Source organism: Phyllostomus discolor, chromosome 11 (genome assembly GCF_004126475.2).
Source record: "Phyllostomus discolor isolate MPI-MPIP mPhyDis1 chromosome 11, mPhyDis1.pri.v3, whole genome shotgun sequence".
In the NCBI taxonomy this organism is placed as follows: Eukaryota; Metazoa; Chordata; class Mammalia; order Chiroptera; family Phyllostomidae; genus Phyllostomus; species Phyllostomus discolor.
In genome coordinates, this window is record NC_040913.2 from 34254325 (window position 1) to 34276791 (window position 22467).

Sequence of the window (22467 nt, forward strand, 5' to 3'; positions counted from 1 at the left end):
CACACATAAAATCCTCAAGTAGGTTCGTTTTACTTATCTCCATTTACAGGAAAAGTGTCAGATCATGCACTATGGTGCCAGGAAGTTCGAAACCTACATATCAACTCTACAACTTACTGGCTCAATGATTTCAAGCAAGTTATTTAACATCTCTGAACCTGTATTTGTAGTTTTCCTTGTATGTAAAGTGGGAATACTAATAATTATTTCATAGGGTTCTTGTAGATATAAGTTATGCAGGTCAAGAGCTACACATGCTGCCTGGTACATGTGTGCCAGTTATAATCAGCTTTTAAACAGAAGGAACTGCAATCTTCACATTCTCAACCATTTAGTCCACTTTATCTTAGTAAGTCAGTAGACATATAACTTATAATCTTGGATGCTAAATATAAATTACTCTTAGGATGCTTAAATTTATGAAATGTTTCTCTCATGTTGAGGTTTCAAAATGTTCAGTATATGAGGATTTAGCTCTTTTATTTTTAATTACTCTCTTTCCAAGGTTAGGAGAACTTCTTAATGGTTAAAGAAAAAGGTATCACAAAGATTTTCTTGAAGTGTAATAGGGGAGACAAACTTATTTCCATCAACTTAGGTAAAGGAAAATTGCACAATATATACCACTTGATTTAATTAAGGCTATTAACGTGGTACATTTTGTGGTAATATTATTTCTAAGTTTACCAAAATTCAGGAGCAATGCTTTAGTCACTGGTAATTCCACACTTGAAACATTTGAGATGTCGACAGAGACTAGGGGAACTGAAAGTGTACTTTTTTGAAGAGTAATCTGCTCACCATTTTAGACAAAGGAAGAACATAACAAATGTTTATTCCTATTAAATATGTGTTATATTCTTCTTGTTCAAGAATGAAGCTATTTCTCCTCCAGTCTGCTAAGGCTGGAACAACGACAGCAAGCATGAATTAGGAAGGTAGGAAGTCTCTCTACCACAGAGTCAAAAGGTTTTCTCCAGTTTTTCCAAATACTTACTATGTACCTTTCTGAAAGGTATTAAGGTAAAACATTTTTTTTAATTCTAAATTTATCCATAAGATTATTTAAAGTGTATTCCTTTATGCAACTTAAAACTCCTCCTTCCTCCATTTCCACCAACATAAGCTACTTATTAAAATAAAGCGTATGATAAATAGAGCCTCTGAACTAGAAGGAAGGGATAGTAAACAGTGATGGTATCTATACTGTACAGGAATTTATAAATCTCAGGATGACTAATTAACTTAATGAGAATTAATAAGAGCAGAAAAGTTTATGGTTCTCTCCAGAATATAAAATGTATGATACACAGCCAAATTTCACTTTAATCATCTATGAACAAGGGCATGACAGTCTTTTAAAAGCTGAATTGCAATGAGGTGGCAAAGCCTGTCCAGGGTTAAAATACTAATTTATGCAAAATCCTGGGTTTGACAAGAATCTTATCAATGTCAAGCAGCAGGTACACTGACAGCAGGACTGGCTGAAAAGCTCTGTGTCAGAGCTGGGACGGAAGTCACCAATTTGTGAAGGCTGTTACGAACCAAAGGAATTCAAAAGTGTGAAGGAAAATGATTTTTCATGAAGAAAATGATGCATATTTTTATAACTTTGCAGGCAATACCATTAGCTTAAAAGAACATGGTACTTCCATTTTGTGAGAAAAATTAGTTTTAAAAGATTTGTGAATTTTTATGTTAGGGCTACATTTTAGAGTCCTAAAATAGAAGTTCATTATACTAGTAACATTCAAATAGAAAATTCTAACAGGAAATGTGAAAGGGGAAGGAATTAGTTTAAAGAAAAAGATGGTACAAAGAAGCAGTTTGGGTTTCCTTCTAAAAGGGATAATTTGGAATGGGGACCCAACCTCCTGACTGGGCAGTGTAGGCCAGTGGTGACTGCTGCCACCCGGGGGAACAACACGGGAGGCTGCTGGCGCGGAAGTCTTGCAGGAACACCAGAGAGACGGAACCAACAGTAACTGAGAACTGGTGTGCCAGGCGTTTCAATCACCCAATGACTGAACAAAATGTTTACTGAGTACCTACTATGTTCTGTTCAACAACCCTTTGAGTTGCATATTTTTATTGCTATTTCAATGCAATTTTTATTTTATTTTTTAGAGGTAACACAGTAAGTATCATGTTTACTGTAAATTACACTGATAGGCAGTTTAAGAGAAAGAAGTCATTGATAATCGTATTACCTAGAAATAACTATTTATGGCTGTTTTTAAGGAGAACACAACTGAGCTTGGCAAAGACTGTATGTCTTGTGCAGGTTACACTGCACTCTAAAGTCCACGCTCTTGCCACACATCCCAGCAGATGCAGAGGCTAGTGGGCAGAATTCGACCGACCATGTTCAACTCTGATGAGGATTACATAAACAGATCAAAATCAAGGGCTTTCCATGTCATTTACATGATAAATACACCATGAAATTAATAATACAAAGTGGATATATCAGGTAGATGTCATAGTTCTTACTGAAAAACACAAATTATCCACAATGCTGTCTACCCTGAGATCGCACACTCCTTGGTTGAGAGAATGAAGTTCCCTAAAATAGTTACACTATCAATAAGCAGCTACTCTTACTTTAAATGAATTAATGTTAAGTAAAAGCTTAGATTAAAGTTAAGTGTTCAATAAAGTGAGGTATTATTACTACTTCACAAGTACAAAGTTCTATTCTTTGTAATGCCACATACAATATATAATAGTTTTTCTTTTATATTATCCCAGTGAGTTACAGAGGTTGAGAACCTAGCATACGATGCTAAGCAAGCCTTTGTGTGGCACTTTACAAAGTGATTTCACAATTATTGGTGTTAATAACCAATGTAATACAAGAGGGAGGCTGAGAATCTTGTCAATTAGCAACATGTTCATTTTTCTTACACTGAAGAAAGGAACCCAGAGGCAGTCGTCTTTACTGAGACAAATCTTATAAAATTCATTTGAGTTATTGTTCCCTCCCCTTCCTATCTACAGGCATGGAGTGTTAACTCCCCTGAGAACATGACTACTGGGAAGCAAAGTGTAATAAAGTGGTAACATTCACCAATACAAATATTTTCACAGCAGATTTTTCACATTAACTATTACATGTTCTATGACATGTATCCTCAAACTTAGATGAATACAAATAATTGTTTTGTATAGTTAATTGGCAAGGTCCTAAATTTACCTAAGAACTTATATTTTAAATAAGGGATGTTTATTAATTTCATAATTTGATAAACCTCATAGTATTTGTATCTGTTTAATGAGTGTTGTCACATTCAGTGCCAAGAACTTTGAGACTGAAAGTTGTTGAGGCTCTTTTTAGACCCTTATCAATATTTAGACATGGTAACAATTAGAAAGGGAACAAGTGTCAGTGATGGGCCATCCCCTTCAGTGACAGAACAAGAATATTCTATGGTAGCTTCTAAATGAACCCTATGATTGTAAAAGAGCCTATGTTTTTAACAGGATTACTTGGTTTCTTATTTGGATTTTGTTTTTTTAATTCCATTGCTGGTGAGTGGTGGACGACTTTTTATAATTGTCATACAACAATTAGGAGCATTTAAAATTGTTTTCCTCTTTTAAAGCTGTGTCCATGGTAGGATAATCTCTATGAATGGGTTAGTTAATAGATGAAGTCAAGTGACATAGGTTAAATCTTATGAGATTAAACAGTAGTTTTACATTTTTCCTTATTTACTGTATCACTACCAGACATGAAGATTAGCTTAAGAAGGCCGAAATTTTGTCAACTTAACATCCCTAGGATTGTATTAATGTTACTAGCAAAAGCCTAAAACCATCTTCACAGGGCATTTTCCAATATTGAATTTGCTGAGGTTTTAGGGCAATACTGGTAATAAGGTTCATTATGACTATTTGGACTTTCAAATATGCAGTTCCTAATGAGAATCTCTACTGAAAACTGGCTGAGTGGTTACCTGCTAACTTCCGAATAAACATAGAATGTTCTTTTCACCTGTCTATCCACTGACATTTTTCTTGTAGCTACTAAAAGACTAAAAACTGGAGAGAGGAAAAAAAAAAAGACTAGAAACTGAGAATGAACTATATCATTGACTGCTTTGTACATTTTACTAAGGGTTGAAAACTCTGCTGTGAAAATACATTCTTGGTCAGCAACCTCTCCCACTCTGCTGAGCAGTTTCTAAATCTTTACATACCTCTTGAAAAATCCTCTCATACTCCTGACCTTACTACTTTCAACAGATTACCTGCTTTCCGCAGAGAAGAGTTCAGTAAGTACTAAGGAATTACTCAACTTCCTTCCCTGAAACCAACAACTTACCCTTACCTACACCTATATTTACTTATTTCCTCTCCTCTCTCTAGTGTCCTTCAGCATACCCAAAGTCACAGGTGATTTTATTCCACTTTCTGTGGACTGTTTTTTTTAATCCTTACTCGTACTTTTATAAGCTCTACTCTCTTTTGCTTGCCTATGCCTTTGATGTCAACATGAGTGGGCTTGTAACCTGAGCCCCTTTAGTCTTTATTTATATCCTCTGTATCTTCACAACCAAGACCTTAAAAATAGTCTACATTCGTTTTCTTATCTCCCACTAACTCTCAAAAACTACAAGTCATATTGCATGTCCACCATTTCCCTGAAGGCGCCTTTTACTGTTACCCGCTGCCTATTGATTGCCAGACCACTATTCAATTCTTATCTTCTGTAACCTCTCCAACATTTTATTTTTTTATCTTCACCCGACAACCTTTTTTTTTATTGCTTTCAGAGACACACACACAGAGAAAGAAGCATTAATGTGAGAGAGAAACATCAATTGGTTGCCTCCTCATATGCGCCCCGACCAGAGATTGAACCCACAACCCAGGTATATGTGCCCTGACTGGGAATCAAACCCACAATCTTTCAGCCTATGGAACAATGTTCCAACTAATGAGAAAACAGGCCAGGGCTCCAACATTTTATATTACAGATTCAGCACCCTCCCCCACTGCCAAACCCCTCACCTGCCCAGGCAAAACCATAATGACCCTTCCACCCTTCAACCCTGAAATTCCCGATTAAGTCTACTAACCCCAGCCCTATCTTATGTCTCTTTTCAGTTTTTCCTGGCAATCTCACCCATGCTCTTAGCCTAGATTCCGATGGCTCTGCTCTCTACTTTCACTGAAACCCATTTTCTACGCTATAGGCAATAATTTCTTAAAGCACAGGTCACATGATGACACTCCCCTGCCTAAAATCCTTCATTGTTCCTAGTCTGAGGGATAAAATAATCTGCCTGACTTTTCACTCTTTGACCTCACCTTCCTTTTCAGCCTCATCTACAGGAATTCGCTAGACCTAAATTATACTGCTACCAAAATACCTTACCCTACTACCATGCCCTCCTACACTTTTCTTGTCTTTTTCTGTTCTCTCATTTTCCTCCTTTTTTTCCCCAAGTTAAGTCCTAACTGCTCTTCAAGACTTTCAAGACTCATAGTAAGTCTCAGTTGTATTCAACAAATATTTATTGAAAGCACCTTCTATTTCAGATGCTGATCTGAAGGCTGAAGTACTAGCTGAGACAAAGTCCCTGTTCTAACATCAGTTTCGCTGAGGGACTGGAGACAGGAACAGGATATGCAGAAAACAAAGCAGGGCAAGGTGTAGACAGAGTTTGTGTGAGGCGCACTGATGTTCGGTAATGGAATATTCAGGGAGGCCCTTGCTTCTGCTGAGTCTGTTCCTAACTGAGTGAGGTGCTCTCCGAAAGTGGTCTGTTCACGAAGAACAGATGCTACATTACTCGCTGGGCTCCTCTGATAGTCTGTGATTCCTTGAGGGTAGAAACTTTCATCCGGGCATTCCCATTTTCTAGCACATAATCATTCTAAGGAAATGTGCTGTGCCAACACTGTGCAGGGTGGAAAGAAAAAGCCACATAAGTGCTCAAAAAATTTTTTTAAATAAATATGTATTTGAAATTATAAATTAATAGAAAAACTTCAAATGTAAAAATTTAACTTCATAATAGCTTGATACTACATCAAATACTAAAACAGGGATAAAGAATCTGACAAAATATCATAACTACACAGTAACATATTCTTGAATTATGAATGGTAGGTAAGTATAGATTAAATAAATATTTCATATGAGATGTAATTTGCTTTGCATTTGAAAACACTTTTGGGAGAATGAATTAGGAAGGCATGTAAGCGTTGTGGAGACAGTATCAATAAGAGAATTTTGCAAGGAATTGGAAAGTAGCATGGGCAGAGTGCAAACACATGGTACAGCTTTGTAGACGTAAGTCTACTGGTTTATTTGTACAGGTATTTCATTTATTACTTAAAGACAGAAACAAGTTAAAGAATCATGGTATTTTATCATGAAAAACCATAATCATGTTGCTGTTAACCTCAATGGAGGCACAAAGGCAAAATTAGAAATTAAGAAGTAAAGTTTTTATCTTTTTAAATGACCATATTTTCAGGTCCTTTTTGCACAGTTTAGGGATTTAAATAAAAAATACACTACAATTCCCTAACCCTGATCCATTTTCTTCTTGCTATTTTTTCTTGTTTTTACTTTTTCAAATAAATGGTATAAAATTACAGAAAGTTTATAAAATTGAAAAATATATGTACATACACATAGAGATTATACATAACTCTACTACCCTAAAGCTACCACTACCATGAGTATAATCTTGTTCAAATTGCTTTTATTCACTTATTATAAATATTTCTCAAAGATATTACAGCCTTCATAATGATCTTTTGATCATAGCTGTATAATATTTCACCTCACAGATGGATAATAATTTATTTTACCATTCTCTTATTGTTGGGCACTTAGGTAGCTCCTAGTTTTTAACTATTACAAGCTGCATTAATCATCTCCCAGCAATTCACATTTCCTTTGCTCTTTCTGTAGGAGAGATGAACAGCTATGGGATTACTGGCTTAAAAGGTATGTACACTTTTATGGCTGGGAAAAAATTGGAAGCATCATGCTAATTTACAATGCTATTAGCAATGTAGAAGAATACTCACACTACTGCATCTTTGCCAGCATAAGCATTATCATTTAATTTTTCCCATTAACTGACAAATTTAACACTGTGCTTAACTGTTTCAATTTGCATTTGATTGCTACCCGAGTTCAAAATTTCTAATTTTTAATTAGAAAGATGACACTGCTACTTCAGCAAGAAACCATATTGAGCATAAGTCAATGGTTCAAGGCTGTAAAAATAAAATAAAAAATAAAATATTTAAGAAAGTTAATCAATCATCACATGAGTAACCACTATTGTGCTCCATGATAATTAGGCATTAATGGCAAGCAGTTCACGTGAGTGTCCATTATTACTATTATTTACACATAGTCAAATAAAGCATTCTTAGATTATGGGGGAAGCTTGGACCAAGCAGAGCTATAAACTCTTCTTATGTCCTCATAAAGGTCTCTTAATCTGAAACCAGATGTGACCCAGAAGACAGGTTTTGTTTTTGTTTTTTTTTTCCTGTCTTAGCTCCATGCATCCTCTCTAAATTGAGCACCCAGTAAAGATAATAGGTATTGTACATTTAGTTTGGCTGAAGGTGGCCTAACACTTACTGAGAATCAAAGACAAGATCAAGTCAGGTATTGGTCCAAGAAATGGCCACCAAACCCCTGGCCTCTTCTATGACTACTCCTCAAGTGAAGGATGTAGGTTTTCAGTGAGACTGCTGAAGAGCTTTGAACTATTGCCATGTCCTCTTCTGCAGAGGATACGAAAGGGCTTGAGGCACAATCCTTTCCCCATTTTCCCAGTCAACCTTCCTAACTAACAGAGGAGTGATCTGGGTAACTGGATTTAAGACACTGTCCTCTGCCAAACATCTTTTTCCCAACAGTGTCCAAGTTTCCACGAATTAAAGATGCTTTGATGTTTCTAGGTATGTAATTCTAAGATTAAAGAAGAAAGAAAGGTGAGAGTGTGAAAACCCACACTCTACAGTGATGATTAATTTACCAGCCTGGTTTTATATTCTTAGAATATTTAACTCTAGAGCATGCAGAGAATAGAAATAAGAATTCCAATATGGAGAGGGCATAGGGAGAAGCAAAAAGAGTTAAGTCATTTTGGGTTGCTTTAAAAATGCATAGCTGAGGACACTACACTACGGAAGAATAGGCATGAAAAAGGTTAATATTATGACAATAAAAGTTTATGTTTTTATAGACCTTGGGAGTTTACAAAGCACATTTTCACCAATCATATTACTTAATGCTCACAACAACCCTGTACTGAAACTGAGACCCAGAGATATTAAGTAACTTACCCAAAGTCACATAGGTAGTAAGTGGCAGAGCCAGGACTCGACCCAGGTCTTCTGATTCCTCCTGTGCATTTCCAGCTCCCCTGGAGCTGAAGCAGGGGCAAAAAGGGAGGTGGAAGTAATTTGCCCAAGACCAGCCTTGCCCTTTCCCCTTCATTCAAAGGCCAAGCAGAGCAGACATTTAATTCTCAGTGACCCCTTTCATCAAATTCTTTCAGGATAAAGCAATCTGAAAATGTTTCTCGGCCTCAGGCCCAAGAATAGCAATAAATAGCAAACAATGTTGGAACTATTTTTGGCTACACTTTGTTATTTATGTGAAATTTATTGGAACCTCAAGACATAGTAATTCTCATTTCATAAAGTAAAACTTATTTTTATAGTTGATATTATTTAAAGCAGTTTGTTTAAAACTTTTGTTTTGCAGTTTCAGGCAAACCTTTTAAATTACATCATTTAAAAAATCATCTTGAGAAATGCTTAAGAATAAAAATACCAAATCTACTTTTAACATAGTCTATGGTCTTTTCTTTTTTGTCTTAACTATCTTCCGCCTGATTCTTTTCCTTTTTTATCCTCACCTGAGAACACTTTTTCGTTGCTTTTACAGAGAGAGGAAAAGAGAGAGTGAGAGACAGAGAGAACAAGAGAGAGAGAGAGAAACAAAGATGTGAGAGGGAAACATCAATTGGCTGCCTTCTCATACACGCCCCAACCAGAACTGAAGCCACAACCTAGGTGTGTGCCCTGACCAGGAATCAAACCTGTAAACTTATGGTCTATGGGATGACATTCTAACCAACTAAGTCATACTAGCCAGGGCTCAGTGATTATTTTCATTAAAGCAATTATGAATGGACAGAATAATCAGTCTTTTCATAGCCAATTTTAAATATTTTCAGCAAATTAAAAAAAAACGTGTGCTTCCTGAGATGTCTTTTTTGAGATGTAAATCATATACTCCTTTCTAAGATATATCTAAAATGCTTTTAATGTAGCCATTTATAATTAATTTTCTATAACAAAATTTAGAATTTCCAGTCCTAGTTTTTTAAATAGTTCCATAATTTTTCTCAGGAAATTACATATTTTAATTTCTCATCTTAACTAAGTTTTTAACATATTCAATGAGAATTTTTTCTTTTTTCTTTGCCTATTTCATAAGAATTGAAGATATAATTTAAGTGGACTGAGCATAGGACCAATTTTTTATCATTTCTGGATGGTTTTATAATCAGCTCCAATACATCTCAGTCTCCAATAGTCTTTCCATTTATGAGAACTACTACCCATAGGGCCAGGTGCTAAGGAAGCATTAACCCTTATCAGAGCATATGAAGGATACCAGGAATATCATTTAGTTCTTCCAAAATGTTTTAGAGGCTCTGTTTAACCAGAATTCACTTGAGCATCAGTCCTATCTGAGATGAGACATATCCAACTTAAGAGTTAAAAGTCACTTGTTACTTTTAAGATTAAAAAAAAAAGGCAAATTGACATAAAAAAATTAAATGAAAGAAGAAAAGGAGAAAGAGGAGGAGCCTCTTTTGTATAAAGATAAAGAAGAGCAGAAGGGAAGGGGAATACAAAAAAAAGAGAAAAAGGGTTTACCTAGAACAGAAAAAAAATCCAAATAAGTACTAATACTCACCAGCTTTTGATATGTCTCCTTTTTCCCTTTAAGTTATCAATTCTGTATTTTAAAAATCTAATTAAATCTAACATTCTTTGGGTACTGATGTTCAAATTCAGGGGTTCTTAAAAATAAGGTTTATATTATCTGATCACCTTATGAAGAAAAAATATATTAGTGTACTTTTCCCTACATTATTTAAGCCTTATTTACTTGTCTTTTCAAGATAAAATGCTCTTTATATTCTCTCTTTTTTTTTTAAGATTATTTATTTATTTTTAGACAGAGGGGAAGGTAGGGAGAAAGAGAGGGAGAGAAACATCAATGTGTGGTTGCTTCTCACAGGCTCCCTACTGGGGACCTGGCCCACAACCCAGGCGTGTGACCTGACTGGGAATCGAAGTGGTGACCCTTTAGTTCACAGGCTGGCACTCAATCTGCTAAGCCACACCAACCAGGGCTCTTTATATTCTCTTAAATCATTTGTTACATGGTACCAAAAATGGTTACCAACATTAAAAAAAATCAGAAGTCCAAAAATTTTAGAATTTGAACCACACAGAAACAGAATTAAACTGACTTTAAATATCTTACTTTGTATAATAAGCTCTTTGTTAAGCATGCCCAAGAGGGTTGACCCTAATTTCCCAATCAGATGATCTGGAGGAAAAAATAAGCATTCTTTAGGCAAGACAAAAATGCCGATAAAAGGTAGTTAACATTACTACTAGTTCTGAAAAGTCAATGCTGGCTTTTCCACTTACGTTCCTCACTCTATCCCATTCATTTAACATGCATAACAAAATTCTGTCAGGAACCATGCCAACAACAGTTCCCAGAACATAACCACCCCAGTTTGATGGAGGCCTTATTAATATGTATTAGGTGGCTTCTGAAAGGAGGAAAATATATCTTCTACTTCTTCTATATCATTTTACTTCCTTGGGTATATAGGTCAACCTATTTTCCAAAGCAGCTTTGTTACAAAAAACGCTGAAAAAATTTGTTGAAAAACTATCATATTAAACTGTCATACTAGAGTTTGATGTCTGAAGAGCTCATCAGTACTAAAGGTTACCAACTGGACTACGTGAATCATTCAACAAACAATTACTGACCTCCTTCTACTGTTTCTGCTACCAAACCAGTTCATGTGCTCACTTAAAATTCTGATTCTCTCAAGCACTAAAAGAGATGGTACTTATAGCATTTATGTACTGCTTATTTAGACAGTTTCTTTGCACTTATACTAGCTATTATCCAATCATAAACTCTGCCCTTGTTTATAATTATAAGTGCTTGGAGAGGGCATGTTTCTTAAAATGAGTCTTTTCCCCTCCAGAACTCTCAAGTAGACCTTGGAATTAGATGCAAGATTATCAAGTCTGTTATTTTACTAGGAAAATAAGAACAGGAGATCTAGAACAGTTGAGTATAAGAGTTTGTTCTCTAGAAGGCCTTTAATAAATTAAAACAATACCATTGAAAGGCTTCAGAATATACTGGCCTAGCAGAAAAAGAGCTAATGATGACATAAAACAGAGTTTTTGGTCTTTTTGGACTACTCTTCTTTATTTAAGAATGCCCACATACCCAGTGGAATTAACTTGCTTTGACACTTTTTGATTTAGTAGCCAATGCTAGCTTAACAAAAAAAAAGGGTGGGGGGATTTCAGATTTTGCCTTAGACTAGACTATTGGAGAAGAATCAATACGAAACCACAAATGATGAAAATGCATTACTGCTGGAACATGTAAATAATACCGCATGGGCATGAGGTGAGAATTACAGAAAAGGGCAGCAATATTCTAAAAGCTATGATGGGAGTCTTCACAAAAGCCAATTTCTAAAAGTTAATACATAAACTGTTTCCAGAATTAGAGTTAAAATTAAAGGACTAGTGAGTTGTATATATTTACATGTAAAATAAAATTTTCATTTTATTTTTATGTAATAAAACACTGACTAATGGCAAAAGTTCTCAGAAGGGACATAAAATTTCAGGAATATATTTTGTCCTCTATTCACAGAAAGGTAAAGACTCTTGGGACATATCTGAGGAGAAATGAACTTTTATATACTTCTTATAAAATAAAAATATCTGATTATATTATTAATAAAAAGTTTGGAATATCTAAAACTATACATTCTAAAGATAAATCTTCACCCTATTTTAAGATGGGACATTTGAAAACTAGGAAGAAGGAGAGCGCTAAACCAAAAGCATCTTCTAAAGACTTTCTACATAACAAGTTCTACATGGAAAAAGAAAAAAAAAAGAGTTCCCTGAACAAATAGTCTGTGAAACAATACCCACTATATATCTCTCTCAGAGATTTAAAATACATATTAATCTATTTCTGACTTAAAGAAGTCCTGTGATCAAGAAGTGTACTTAATTTTTTTAACCCAGCATTTTTCAAATTTATTTAACCATGAAGCATAACTAATGTTCTCAGAACATTTTAGAAAGCCCTGAGCTGGATGGACTAGGCATGAAAAAGTATGTCCAAAAAAAAAATAATGATTCTTATGATAGTCAAATCTGCTTAACTGGAACCTCTTCATTACGTTAACTCTTAATAAACTGTATTGTTTTAAGGCAAATAAAATGTACTCACTGTTGTAGTACTTCCTTTCCCTTCTGAATGGAGCTCTCAGCCAATGACAGGCAACTAAGTCAGTTATTTCAAGCCAAGGTGTAAAACTCTTCCCAATAATTTCCAAGTTTAATGGAACTGGACGTTTTGTAACATCGGAGTATTTCTCACAAGGAGACAAACCAACTCCATTCTTTTCCTAGAAGTGATAGTGAAGCCTACCGCACATGACTCTGGAACAAATGGCACAGGTCCAATAAAGTTCAGAGAATTAGGATCAGTAGGAAAGGTAGTTCATATAAATCAAAAGATGCCTTCTACACATGTGTGTTTAACCTTTTGGCATTTCTGGGCCATGGTGGAAGAAGAAAAGTTATCTTGGCCACAAAATAAATACAAAAAACACTAAAGAAAACTGATAAGCCAAAAAAAAAAGGTTTTAAGTGAATTTACGATTTTGTATTGTGCCACATTTATAGTCATCCTGGGCCATGTGCAGCCTGTGGTAGGTTGGTCACCCCTAGGCTAGAGATAAAAAGAAAATGAAGCCAAAGAAAAAAATACAATGATGCTCAGGAAGTAAAATGAAAACACAGAGAGATAACTAGTAAGTAAGATAGCAAAAGAATATAGAAAAATAGTATCAAGTAGAAATACACAGGTGACCATGTAAGATTAAAAAAGAAAACGGTCAACTGATGACTCACTGTGGTATGCAATCAAGTATGTACCATCAATTCCCTTTCAGCCCACCACCATCAGGGTTCACAATCACTGACCCTAAAAAAGGGCAGATGCACTGTGGGCATGCCACCTGAAAGGGGATAAAGTCTATGGTGCAATGAGCAACACTGTTTTTCTGCTTTGTCAGGTGCAGATGCAAGACGCTCAGAAATTCACTAGAAACTAAGACAGAAATCCATGTGTATTTTTTTTAATTGAAGAAGTCTGCTTCTTCAGATTTATAAAAACCTTTAAAATATACTGACATGAGTATCTAGTCAAGGCACATACTCAATATATGATTAACTTCTTTGGGAACAAAGAAATAAAATAAAATGAAAATATTCCTCAGATTTGTTTTACTACTTTATTTCCTGTACAATGAGTATATTAGCAAGTCTATTGCATACATACACAAAAGAATGGTAAAATACAGCATAGTTTGAAATTATAGTTTTAAAAGTCCTGGTAAGTAAAGTAAATTTACACTTAGAAAAGAACAAACCTTGTGTGTAATGAATCAAGACGTCAAAGGGAAGTACAAGCTCACCTGACAATCCCAGCCCCCTTTAGCTCTAGATCTCATCCAGACCTCCTTAAAACTACTTTGAAAGAAAAATCAAAAGCATCATGAATTTAGTTCTTAATTAATCAACACCATAATTTAGGAGTCCATACTATAAGCTGCCATTAGTAAAAGGGTGGCTTAGAAGATAAAAGATTAACATGATGTCTACTGGCATTATTCACGTCTACAAAACAAGAATGCTGTGATTTTTTCAGTCACGCTAACTTGGAACTTCATATTTAAATAATTTAAGGCTTAAATTGTTTTTATAAACTATAATTAAAGTTAGAAACAAAACTGAGTCATCATTAAAATAACTTTAAAAGAAAGCACATTTAGGTAATACCCTGCTGTTATTTCACTTTGGGAGTTATTTCACCTTCAAAAAAAGGGAAGATGAAATACTAATCTAATCTGTACTTTCACTGTTCAATAAAGGAAAACTCAGATTACCCAGAAATCTTTCAAAGATATTTCTATCAGGTCAAAGCTAGATCTCAAGATGTTGGTAATTATAACTAAATTATAACATTTAGTAACGAACTATAGAAATGATCCCTGAAAGTATAGTCTTACTAAATTATAACATTTAGTTATAGCAAACTAAATTTGGGCTTCGGGAGGTGGATGTGGACAGAATTTAAGGGGACACCTCTTTGTACATGGTGTGCATTTATGAACTACCATTTCTCCCTGTGTGTCAGCAGCTTTCCTACCACCAGGAAGCCTTATTGTATAATCCACAACCTGCTGTGGGGATTGGGAAAGCCCGGGAATAGATGAAGAAATAAATAAACCACATCGAATACAACCAAACTTTATTTAAACAAAGCTAAAAGATACTGCATAGAAGCCCCCAAATTCCACTGCTCATGATTTGAAAATTATGTTTTAAATGGGGCTTAACTAGCTGCACAGTTTCATTCTGATTTACTCTGTTTAAGCTGCAAAACAAAATCAACAGTGTCCATGTGGCCATCTTGGAAAAGGAAGTTTCCCCAAATATGTATGGTAGAAGAAATGTATTTTAGTGACCTTAATCACATTATATTTTCAATGAAGAAATGTAAGTATGGTAAATTATGCCCACTAATTAATTTGTTAATGAGAATTAATCAGCAAGAATGAAAATCCTTCTGAAGTAGGTACCTGGACTTTTTATAGGGTACTAATTGGCAGAACCTCACTGTTACATAATTCTAATTTTCCTATGAAGTTATGGTTCCTAAAACAATTGTCCTTTTTTTAATATCTATTACTTTCTTTGATATCAAATACAAATAAAGACACTCCAATGTTATCACTATGTGATTAAAATACTAATACAACTAGTATGGTTGTAATACATCTAGGATGCATTTTAACTCATTAATTTCTGTCTCACAACTCTCAGTGTCCTTCCTCAGTAAATAGGCTATGGCTTATTTTGATTACACGTTTCTTTTTAAATATTTTATTAGTGGTAGAATAGTTTATGGATTTTTATTAACCATGATTGAATTTGAAAAGGTAACTTCCAAATGTGCTTACCAGGATATCCTTAAAAAATAAATTTTGTGTAAATTTTTCAAAAGTAAAATTCAAGATTGGTATTTCTTTTCTTAAAGTATGCCAAAATTGAAATATACATATTAGAATTCTTTTTTAAAAAACAGAATCTAAAACATCCTAAAAATAAATTTTATTATTTAAATAAATAGTTAAGAACTTCTTAAGTAGATAAAATTCATTAAATCACACCTTTTTCTTTCATATTAATTTTATCTTTAAACTGTGGTGGAAAGACCTAAATGCTATTTAAATTAAAATTTCAGTAAACAAGATTTTCACCACTTCTATTTTGTTTTAAATCTTCAAAAAGTATGAATAAAGACTCCAGTAAGATATTTAAGTTTGTTTCACATAACTGGAACTGGAACTTTCTTCAAACTTTCTGCAGTGGGAGGAAATTTTGGGTTTTCTCTACAAACATGTATCCCTGACCTAGAATGGGGCTTGACCCCTAACAGATGTGAAATGAGTACTTGTTGAATAAATAAATACTTTACAGAAAAACAGTTAAAACAGGACAATCATCTGGATAATAACAATCATCTGTTACTTTCCAGAATTACTGTTCATAATGTGTATGTTAAGGTCTTAGAACTCTCATTATCTATACAATAATATTTTTTTCTAGTTGAAACAACAGCAAATGATGATCATTTCCTGATACCAAGAAGCAAATACCATGAAATTTTTAAAACGACATTTAGAAACTAGCATGTTCTACAATGTTTCTCAGAGCATAAAAGTCTCAATGGAATTCAACTCATAAATATACTTGGAGAATCAGGACTTGACAGTGTTTTTTTCAGGTTCAGAAAAGCAATTCAGAAGCAACACCATGCTAAAACACAAAAGGTTTGTCTGAACAGCAGCACCAGCGGATTTCACAGTAATTCCAAACTGCCCACGGCATCTTTTTACTGGATTTCTGGTATAGGTTTTAGAGTTAAAAGGAACCAATTTGGAAGGGGACTACAGGGAACACAAATAGCAGGTTTTCTCAGCTCCTAATGTTTTCTCATACAGTAGTCAGAAATACAAAGTAATACACAGTATGGTTTTCTCCCTATATAATTTTACAGAGACCCCTAATGCTTCAGCTACTTTAATAAAATAAGGAAAATTCTACAATGTTTAAAGACCTTTGAAAAACAATTAGAGCATTTATCCAGTTCAGAATGAGCTGTGAAACTCACATGTGATAGAGAGTTCACTATAATAAAGACACTAAATTTAAGACAGAATATTTTATGATAGCTAAAAGAGCCAGGTGAAATCTAGGTAGAAAAAAATAAAAAGTAACTTACCACAAAGTTTAGTAAATCATTTTAGAGGAAATAAAGTATTTAATCAGAATCAGAACATAAATTTTTGCCATCTAAAATATCATCACTGAGTGAGCATGTCTAGAAATAAAAGGGTACATCCAGATGGAAAAGGAAAATAGATATTTGGTATCTATTTTGGTATCTAGGCAGAATTAAGGCAAATAATTCCTAAACTTCATGGAAAATATTAATACTCAGACTTAAACTGTTAACTAAATTTTTATTTTAATTTTCCGTACAAGAGACTATTATCTTAGTCATTGAGTCTCTTAATATTTCATGCTTTTTATTTAATGATTTATCCTTACACCTTTAAGACACAAAACAGGCAACTGATTTCTATAAAGGCTTTTGGCTTATATACAGGATTTTTGGTTTTCCCCACAAACTATTAAAAAAGTCTTCAATACCTGATCATCGCTACATTTAGGAAAACAAGAGGTTTTCCAAAATCTTGTGCCAATAACAAATATAATCCTTAATAAAATATACAATATCATTTCAAAATTAAAAATCATAATGCATATATATAGTGCAGGAGTTAAAATGAAAAAAATTATACAATCTATAGTGTGAATGAATAATTGTCCTAAGGCTTCTAACAAGTTCACTGCACCTTTACAGCCCTTTAATTTTTCTAGTATAACTTACCAATTGGAGTTACCTCCTTATTGGTATAGTAAATGTTTTATTTTTGACTAACTTCAAATTTGTTACAGTTACCCAGTTACACAAAGAAGAATGCTCACACACCCAAACATTAACACTCTCAAAGGCTAAGAGAACTCTACACTAACTCTACATTAAATATACTGACAGCCGCATAGACTTTTCCTTAGGGGCTTTTTAGGTATTTTTTTAATGGAGCTGGGTGAAGCTACGTTAAGTTAAACTGGTGGCTTCTATATATCAAGAAGAAAATGCTTCTACAACTAAGTCAGTTATTCATGCAGATAAAGAATAAAGGACAATCTTTTCCTCAATAATGATGCTCATGATCCAACAAATTTGTTATTTTAATTTACGCAAAATTATAAAACATCAGCAATCACTTGATTATTTGTAAGTAGGAGAAAAGAATACCAGAATCTCCAAAAATTAGTGATTCTATCCTGCATCTATCTTCCTGAAAAATATTTCAAGCATCTAATAAGATTTTTAAAAGATTAAAAAAAATTTAGAAGATTTTTAAGCTGACTGTAGAAAAAGTAAATACGTAAAAAAATAGCACAATGCACATGTGAGTATTCACAAAGGGGTAGGAAGAATATGAATATATTGCGGTGGTTGAGAACAAATTGCTACATGGGCTATGGCATCTGATAAAGTTATTGTCCCGCTGAGTTTATGTACATCTAAAATCAATGGAAAAGCAGTAAGGATTATGAGGATGGGGTGAAGGACAGAGAGGAAAAGTCACTGACTGTGGAAAGAAAATCGCCACTTCAGTACCAAACACTTTTTGAATGGAAGAGTTACAGTGAGGAACTACAAATGTGCTCCTCACTTACGGCCACCCTGGAACAGAAAAAGGAAGTAGAGAAGAAATGAAGTAAGAAAACAAATTTCTCTTTAAGGAGAAAAAATATAATTAATCTCTTATTAAATCTCTAAATAATAAAGAGAAAACTAAACATGAAAATTCTGTTTTAACCTCTGATGGGAATGGCTAAAAACATTTGGAAGCACATGAGAAGGAGGAAACCAGGACTGAACTCCTAGAAATACAGACTCAATAAATAATTACTTTTACTATAAAAACAGATTAAGATGTAAGTATTAATAGAAAAAAAGAATGCAAATAGCCATCATATGGGAATCTAAAGGCAAAAATTTGGGTACAACAAGTTCCTCAAAAGACATAAGTTAGATATTGATGATATTTCTTCAGGCTTTTAGGAAAAAAGTAGCTAACTTTTAAAGAATCATTAGTAATATTAGTGATACAGTGGTCAATTATCCAGGAAATAATAGCTTTTCTAGAATAAAATATATAGAATCAAGATCCATGGTCCAAAATGTTATTACAGCTACAAGGTTTTTTGTTGTTTATCTTTTGGGGGTGGGGGGCATGACAGTGAGGTCATGACAGAAAAATGAAAAAAAATCAAAATTAAAATAAACTAAAAGCAGTTCATGAGAAAACAACGTATGCTTCAGTGATGAAATTACTGTCTAAGTGATACAATTTTCTAGTACATTTTGATATTTTATGGAAATAGCTACAAATTAGGCTCCTAATGACAAGTGTATTAACAGTTACCTACAGATTGGAAAAAGAACATTTTAACAGTTATCAAACTTTTTTTTTCAGAGAAAGGGGAAGGGAAGGACAAAGAAAGGGAGACAAACATTGATGTGAAAGAGAAACATCCATTTGTTGCCTCTCACACACAACCCATCTGGGGACCAAACCTGCAACCTAGGCATGTGCCCTGACTGGAAATGGAACCAGGGACCTTTTGCTTTGGGAAACGATGCTTGACCAACTGATCCACACAGGTCAGGGCTTCATTCTCTTTCTTTTTTTTTTTTTTTTTAAAGAGAGTAGGGGAGGGAGGGAGAAAGGGAGAGAAACATTGATTGATCAAACTAATTTTAATATGCCTTGTCTTCCTATTTTGGATGAAATGTAGTTGAGAATCTATCTATTATCAAGTTACATAAATCCTGAATAAAATGGACTCCATGAAACCAGTACAGTCTAAATTATATCATCAAAATGGTCACATAGCTTCAACATAACATTTGGCATCAAAAATAATCAAATAATTATTAAACAGTTACTTATAGTTAATCAGTACATATACATATATAAATATGTGTGTAGTACATGCAGTGTGAATTCATATACACTTTGAAGTGTTTTTCTTAACTTTACATGTAACTGAAATAAAGAAAATACATGTATCCAACAGAGATTTAAATTTGACAACTGCTGGACAGAATCCAGTCAAATTTAAAGTAACAAAATATGCATAAAAACTAATTTTACACATACAAATTTTTGGCAAACATATAAATAAGGGCACCTATTTCCAAAGCATAATATAACAAAAGCATTATACAGGAAAAGTAATTCCGATGCTTTCATTTTTATTGTAGTCCAATGTAATTATTAAATTAAAATCTTACTTTAAGGATGACCAGTTTTAAGCAAATTTAAAATACTTTTCCACTGGAAAACTTTGTATTACTATGACTAATCTTTCAGAGCTATGTATTTTCTTCAAAATAGCTTATGCCTATGTACAGAATTTGGATCACGTACCCATGCCTCTGTTTGAATGGGCTTGATGTTGCTTAGTAGCACCTCTTCATAATTTCCATAATCGGTGAATTTAACTACTGCTGTCATCCCTGAAGAATGGAGAGCTTCAACTTCTGCTCGGTAAAACTGAGGAGACAAAAAGGAGTTTTAAATAGGACAATCAACATTGCCTACTACAAAGGGGAATATTTGATGGAAATGTAAGTAATTGAAGTGTTAGAATGTGTCATTTTTTAAAAGCTTAGTTCTTTTTTAAAAATTAATTAGCATTTGAGATAAAACTGACAGAACATTATATTAGTTTTAGATGTACAACATAGTGATTTGATATGTAAATGTGTAAAACGATCACAATAACTTTAAAGTTCATCACCATAAAGAATTTTTTTCCTGTGATAAAAATTTTAAGATTTATTCTCTTAACAACAATCACATACGCAATATTTTAAAGAAAAAAAAAATTAAGAGAATAATATATTTAAGAAAGAAAGCTTACCTTTAATAATCATAAATTAGCTTAAAAAAGATAAATTATCTTATCCATGAGTTCTGACACACACTGAGCAGTAGAAGTAATTCAGGACAGAGCCCGATGCTTAGTGAAGAAGAATATTCGCATGCTAGTGGATGTATAAAGGACTAGTGTTGTTTTGTTGTTAGCCACTGAAGTCCTCTGACTAACCCTGATAAGACAATTCTCATGTACTAATCAGAATATATAATTAAGGAGCAATTCATTTAAAAAACAGAAATATATAGCAAAAATAAATACAAAGAAAAAGGCTCTTTGCCACTCTCGCCACAGGCAGTTGAGGTGCAGTAGAGATGTCAGGTACAGAATAAGCACATTATTAATATCTAGGAGTTAGTGGATTTGAGACTCTGTAAGACTGGACATTTTTATTGTATCAGTTTACCCAGTTTTACTTGGCCCTGTTAATGTTCATTAACAAACCCACAAGGAACTGCTTTACATAACAAGTACAATTTTAAAACTTATTTGTTAAAGTAACCAGGAGTAGATCAACTAATTGGAGAACAGCTCCACTATGGGCCAACCCATTCAGGACCTAAACTGTAGGTCAGAATGTTGCTTAGTGAACACAAAATAGAAATAAAAAACTAGATCCTCTTAAGGAATAATTTCTTTAAACTATGTTAGTTGGAGACTCTAACACTATCTACTCTAACAGTATCTCTTAATAGGCTCATTGAATCAGAAAATGCTAAGGCAACAATAAGTCTTACTCACCATATCCCTCTAAAATATGAGTTACCCTGGATGTACCAGGAAAAAAAATCTGTTTTTACTGATTAACTGGTATACTTCTTACTACAAAGGTTATTAAGTTAATCCATGGTGCTTCCTTCCCAGGTATATGAATGCTAGGAAGTCTAGAGACATCATCGCAAAATTTTCCAAATCGTAGAGTTCTTGATATATATTCATTCTCATCTCTCCATCCCTCCTTTATTTCTTTAACCTCACACTTCTGTGTTTTGTGAATCGATGCATTTTTGGACCTATGCTTTAATTGTAAACTTCTCAGATAATTATGTCAGTTTAGATAAGTTCAATACACAATGAGTCATAATATATCCTAGGAAAACAAATAAGCTGACATCTTTTTAGAACTTACTTTTATAAAGACAATTCATGTTAAAAATGACTTCTAGCCCTGGCTGGTGTGCCTCAGTGAATTGAGTGGCGGCCTACAAACCGAAGGGTCACCAGTTCGATTCCCAGTCAGGGCACATGCCTGGGTTGCAGGCCTGGTCCCCAGTAGGGGGCATGTAAGAGGCAACCACACACTGATGTTTCTATCCCTCTCTTTTTTCCTCCCTTCCTCTTTCTCTAAAAAAAAATGGTTTCTATATAATGTGGAAAGCACTGTAATAAGATGCTATATAGTGATAAGGCATATGATAAGGTTGAAGTATTTGGGAAAAGCTTCCTGGGGCAGATGACAATCAGTATATAGTCTTTAAGCGTGAAGAGACTTTAGCCAAGTAAAGAACTGAAAAGGGAGTTTGTTCCAGGGAATGTTATAGAGACGTAAACATGAAGATGAGTGCAGGAAACTATAAAGAATTTAAAATTAATTATGGCATGACGTGAGACTGTCAACCAGCAGAAAATTAGACAGGACAAGAAGGTTACAGCCAACTGACTGAGGCTCTTCATGCATGTTAAAATCTGTATTTACTGTACAGGTACAAGATTTTACCTAGGAAAAATGACATGGTCTAAGTCCAGGAGCACAGTGGTGGCAGTTTTAAGGACAAGTTTAAAAGGAATAAGGTTTAAGGCAAGGAGACCGGTTTGGAGGTTGTTAGAGCATTACAGTTGAGTGGGCAGAAAGAGCTGAACTAATTATGGCAGTCTAGAGGAAGAATTGTTCCAAGTTCTCAAATCCTTCAATGGAAATAAAGCCTGGGAGAAGGCAAGATACTGGGAAGATTCTTT

At 34.1% G+C, this 22467-nt stretch overlaps 1 protein-coding gene and 1 pseudogene across 1 annotated transcript in view; both read right to left on the reverse strand.

The window, feature by feature from the left end:
• TDRD3 (tudor domain containing 3) overlaps positions 1–22467 on the reverse strand; it is a 163490-nt gene that overhangs the window by 14560 nt on the left and 126463 nt on the right. The window contains 1 exon segment of the mRNA XM_028526378.2: positions 20001–20126. Coding sequence (XP_028382179.2) covers positions 20001–20126 — 126 coding nt within the window.
• LOC114509052 lies at positions 14349–14427 on the reverse strand (annotated as a pseudogene).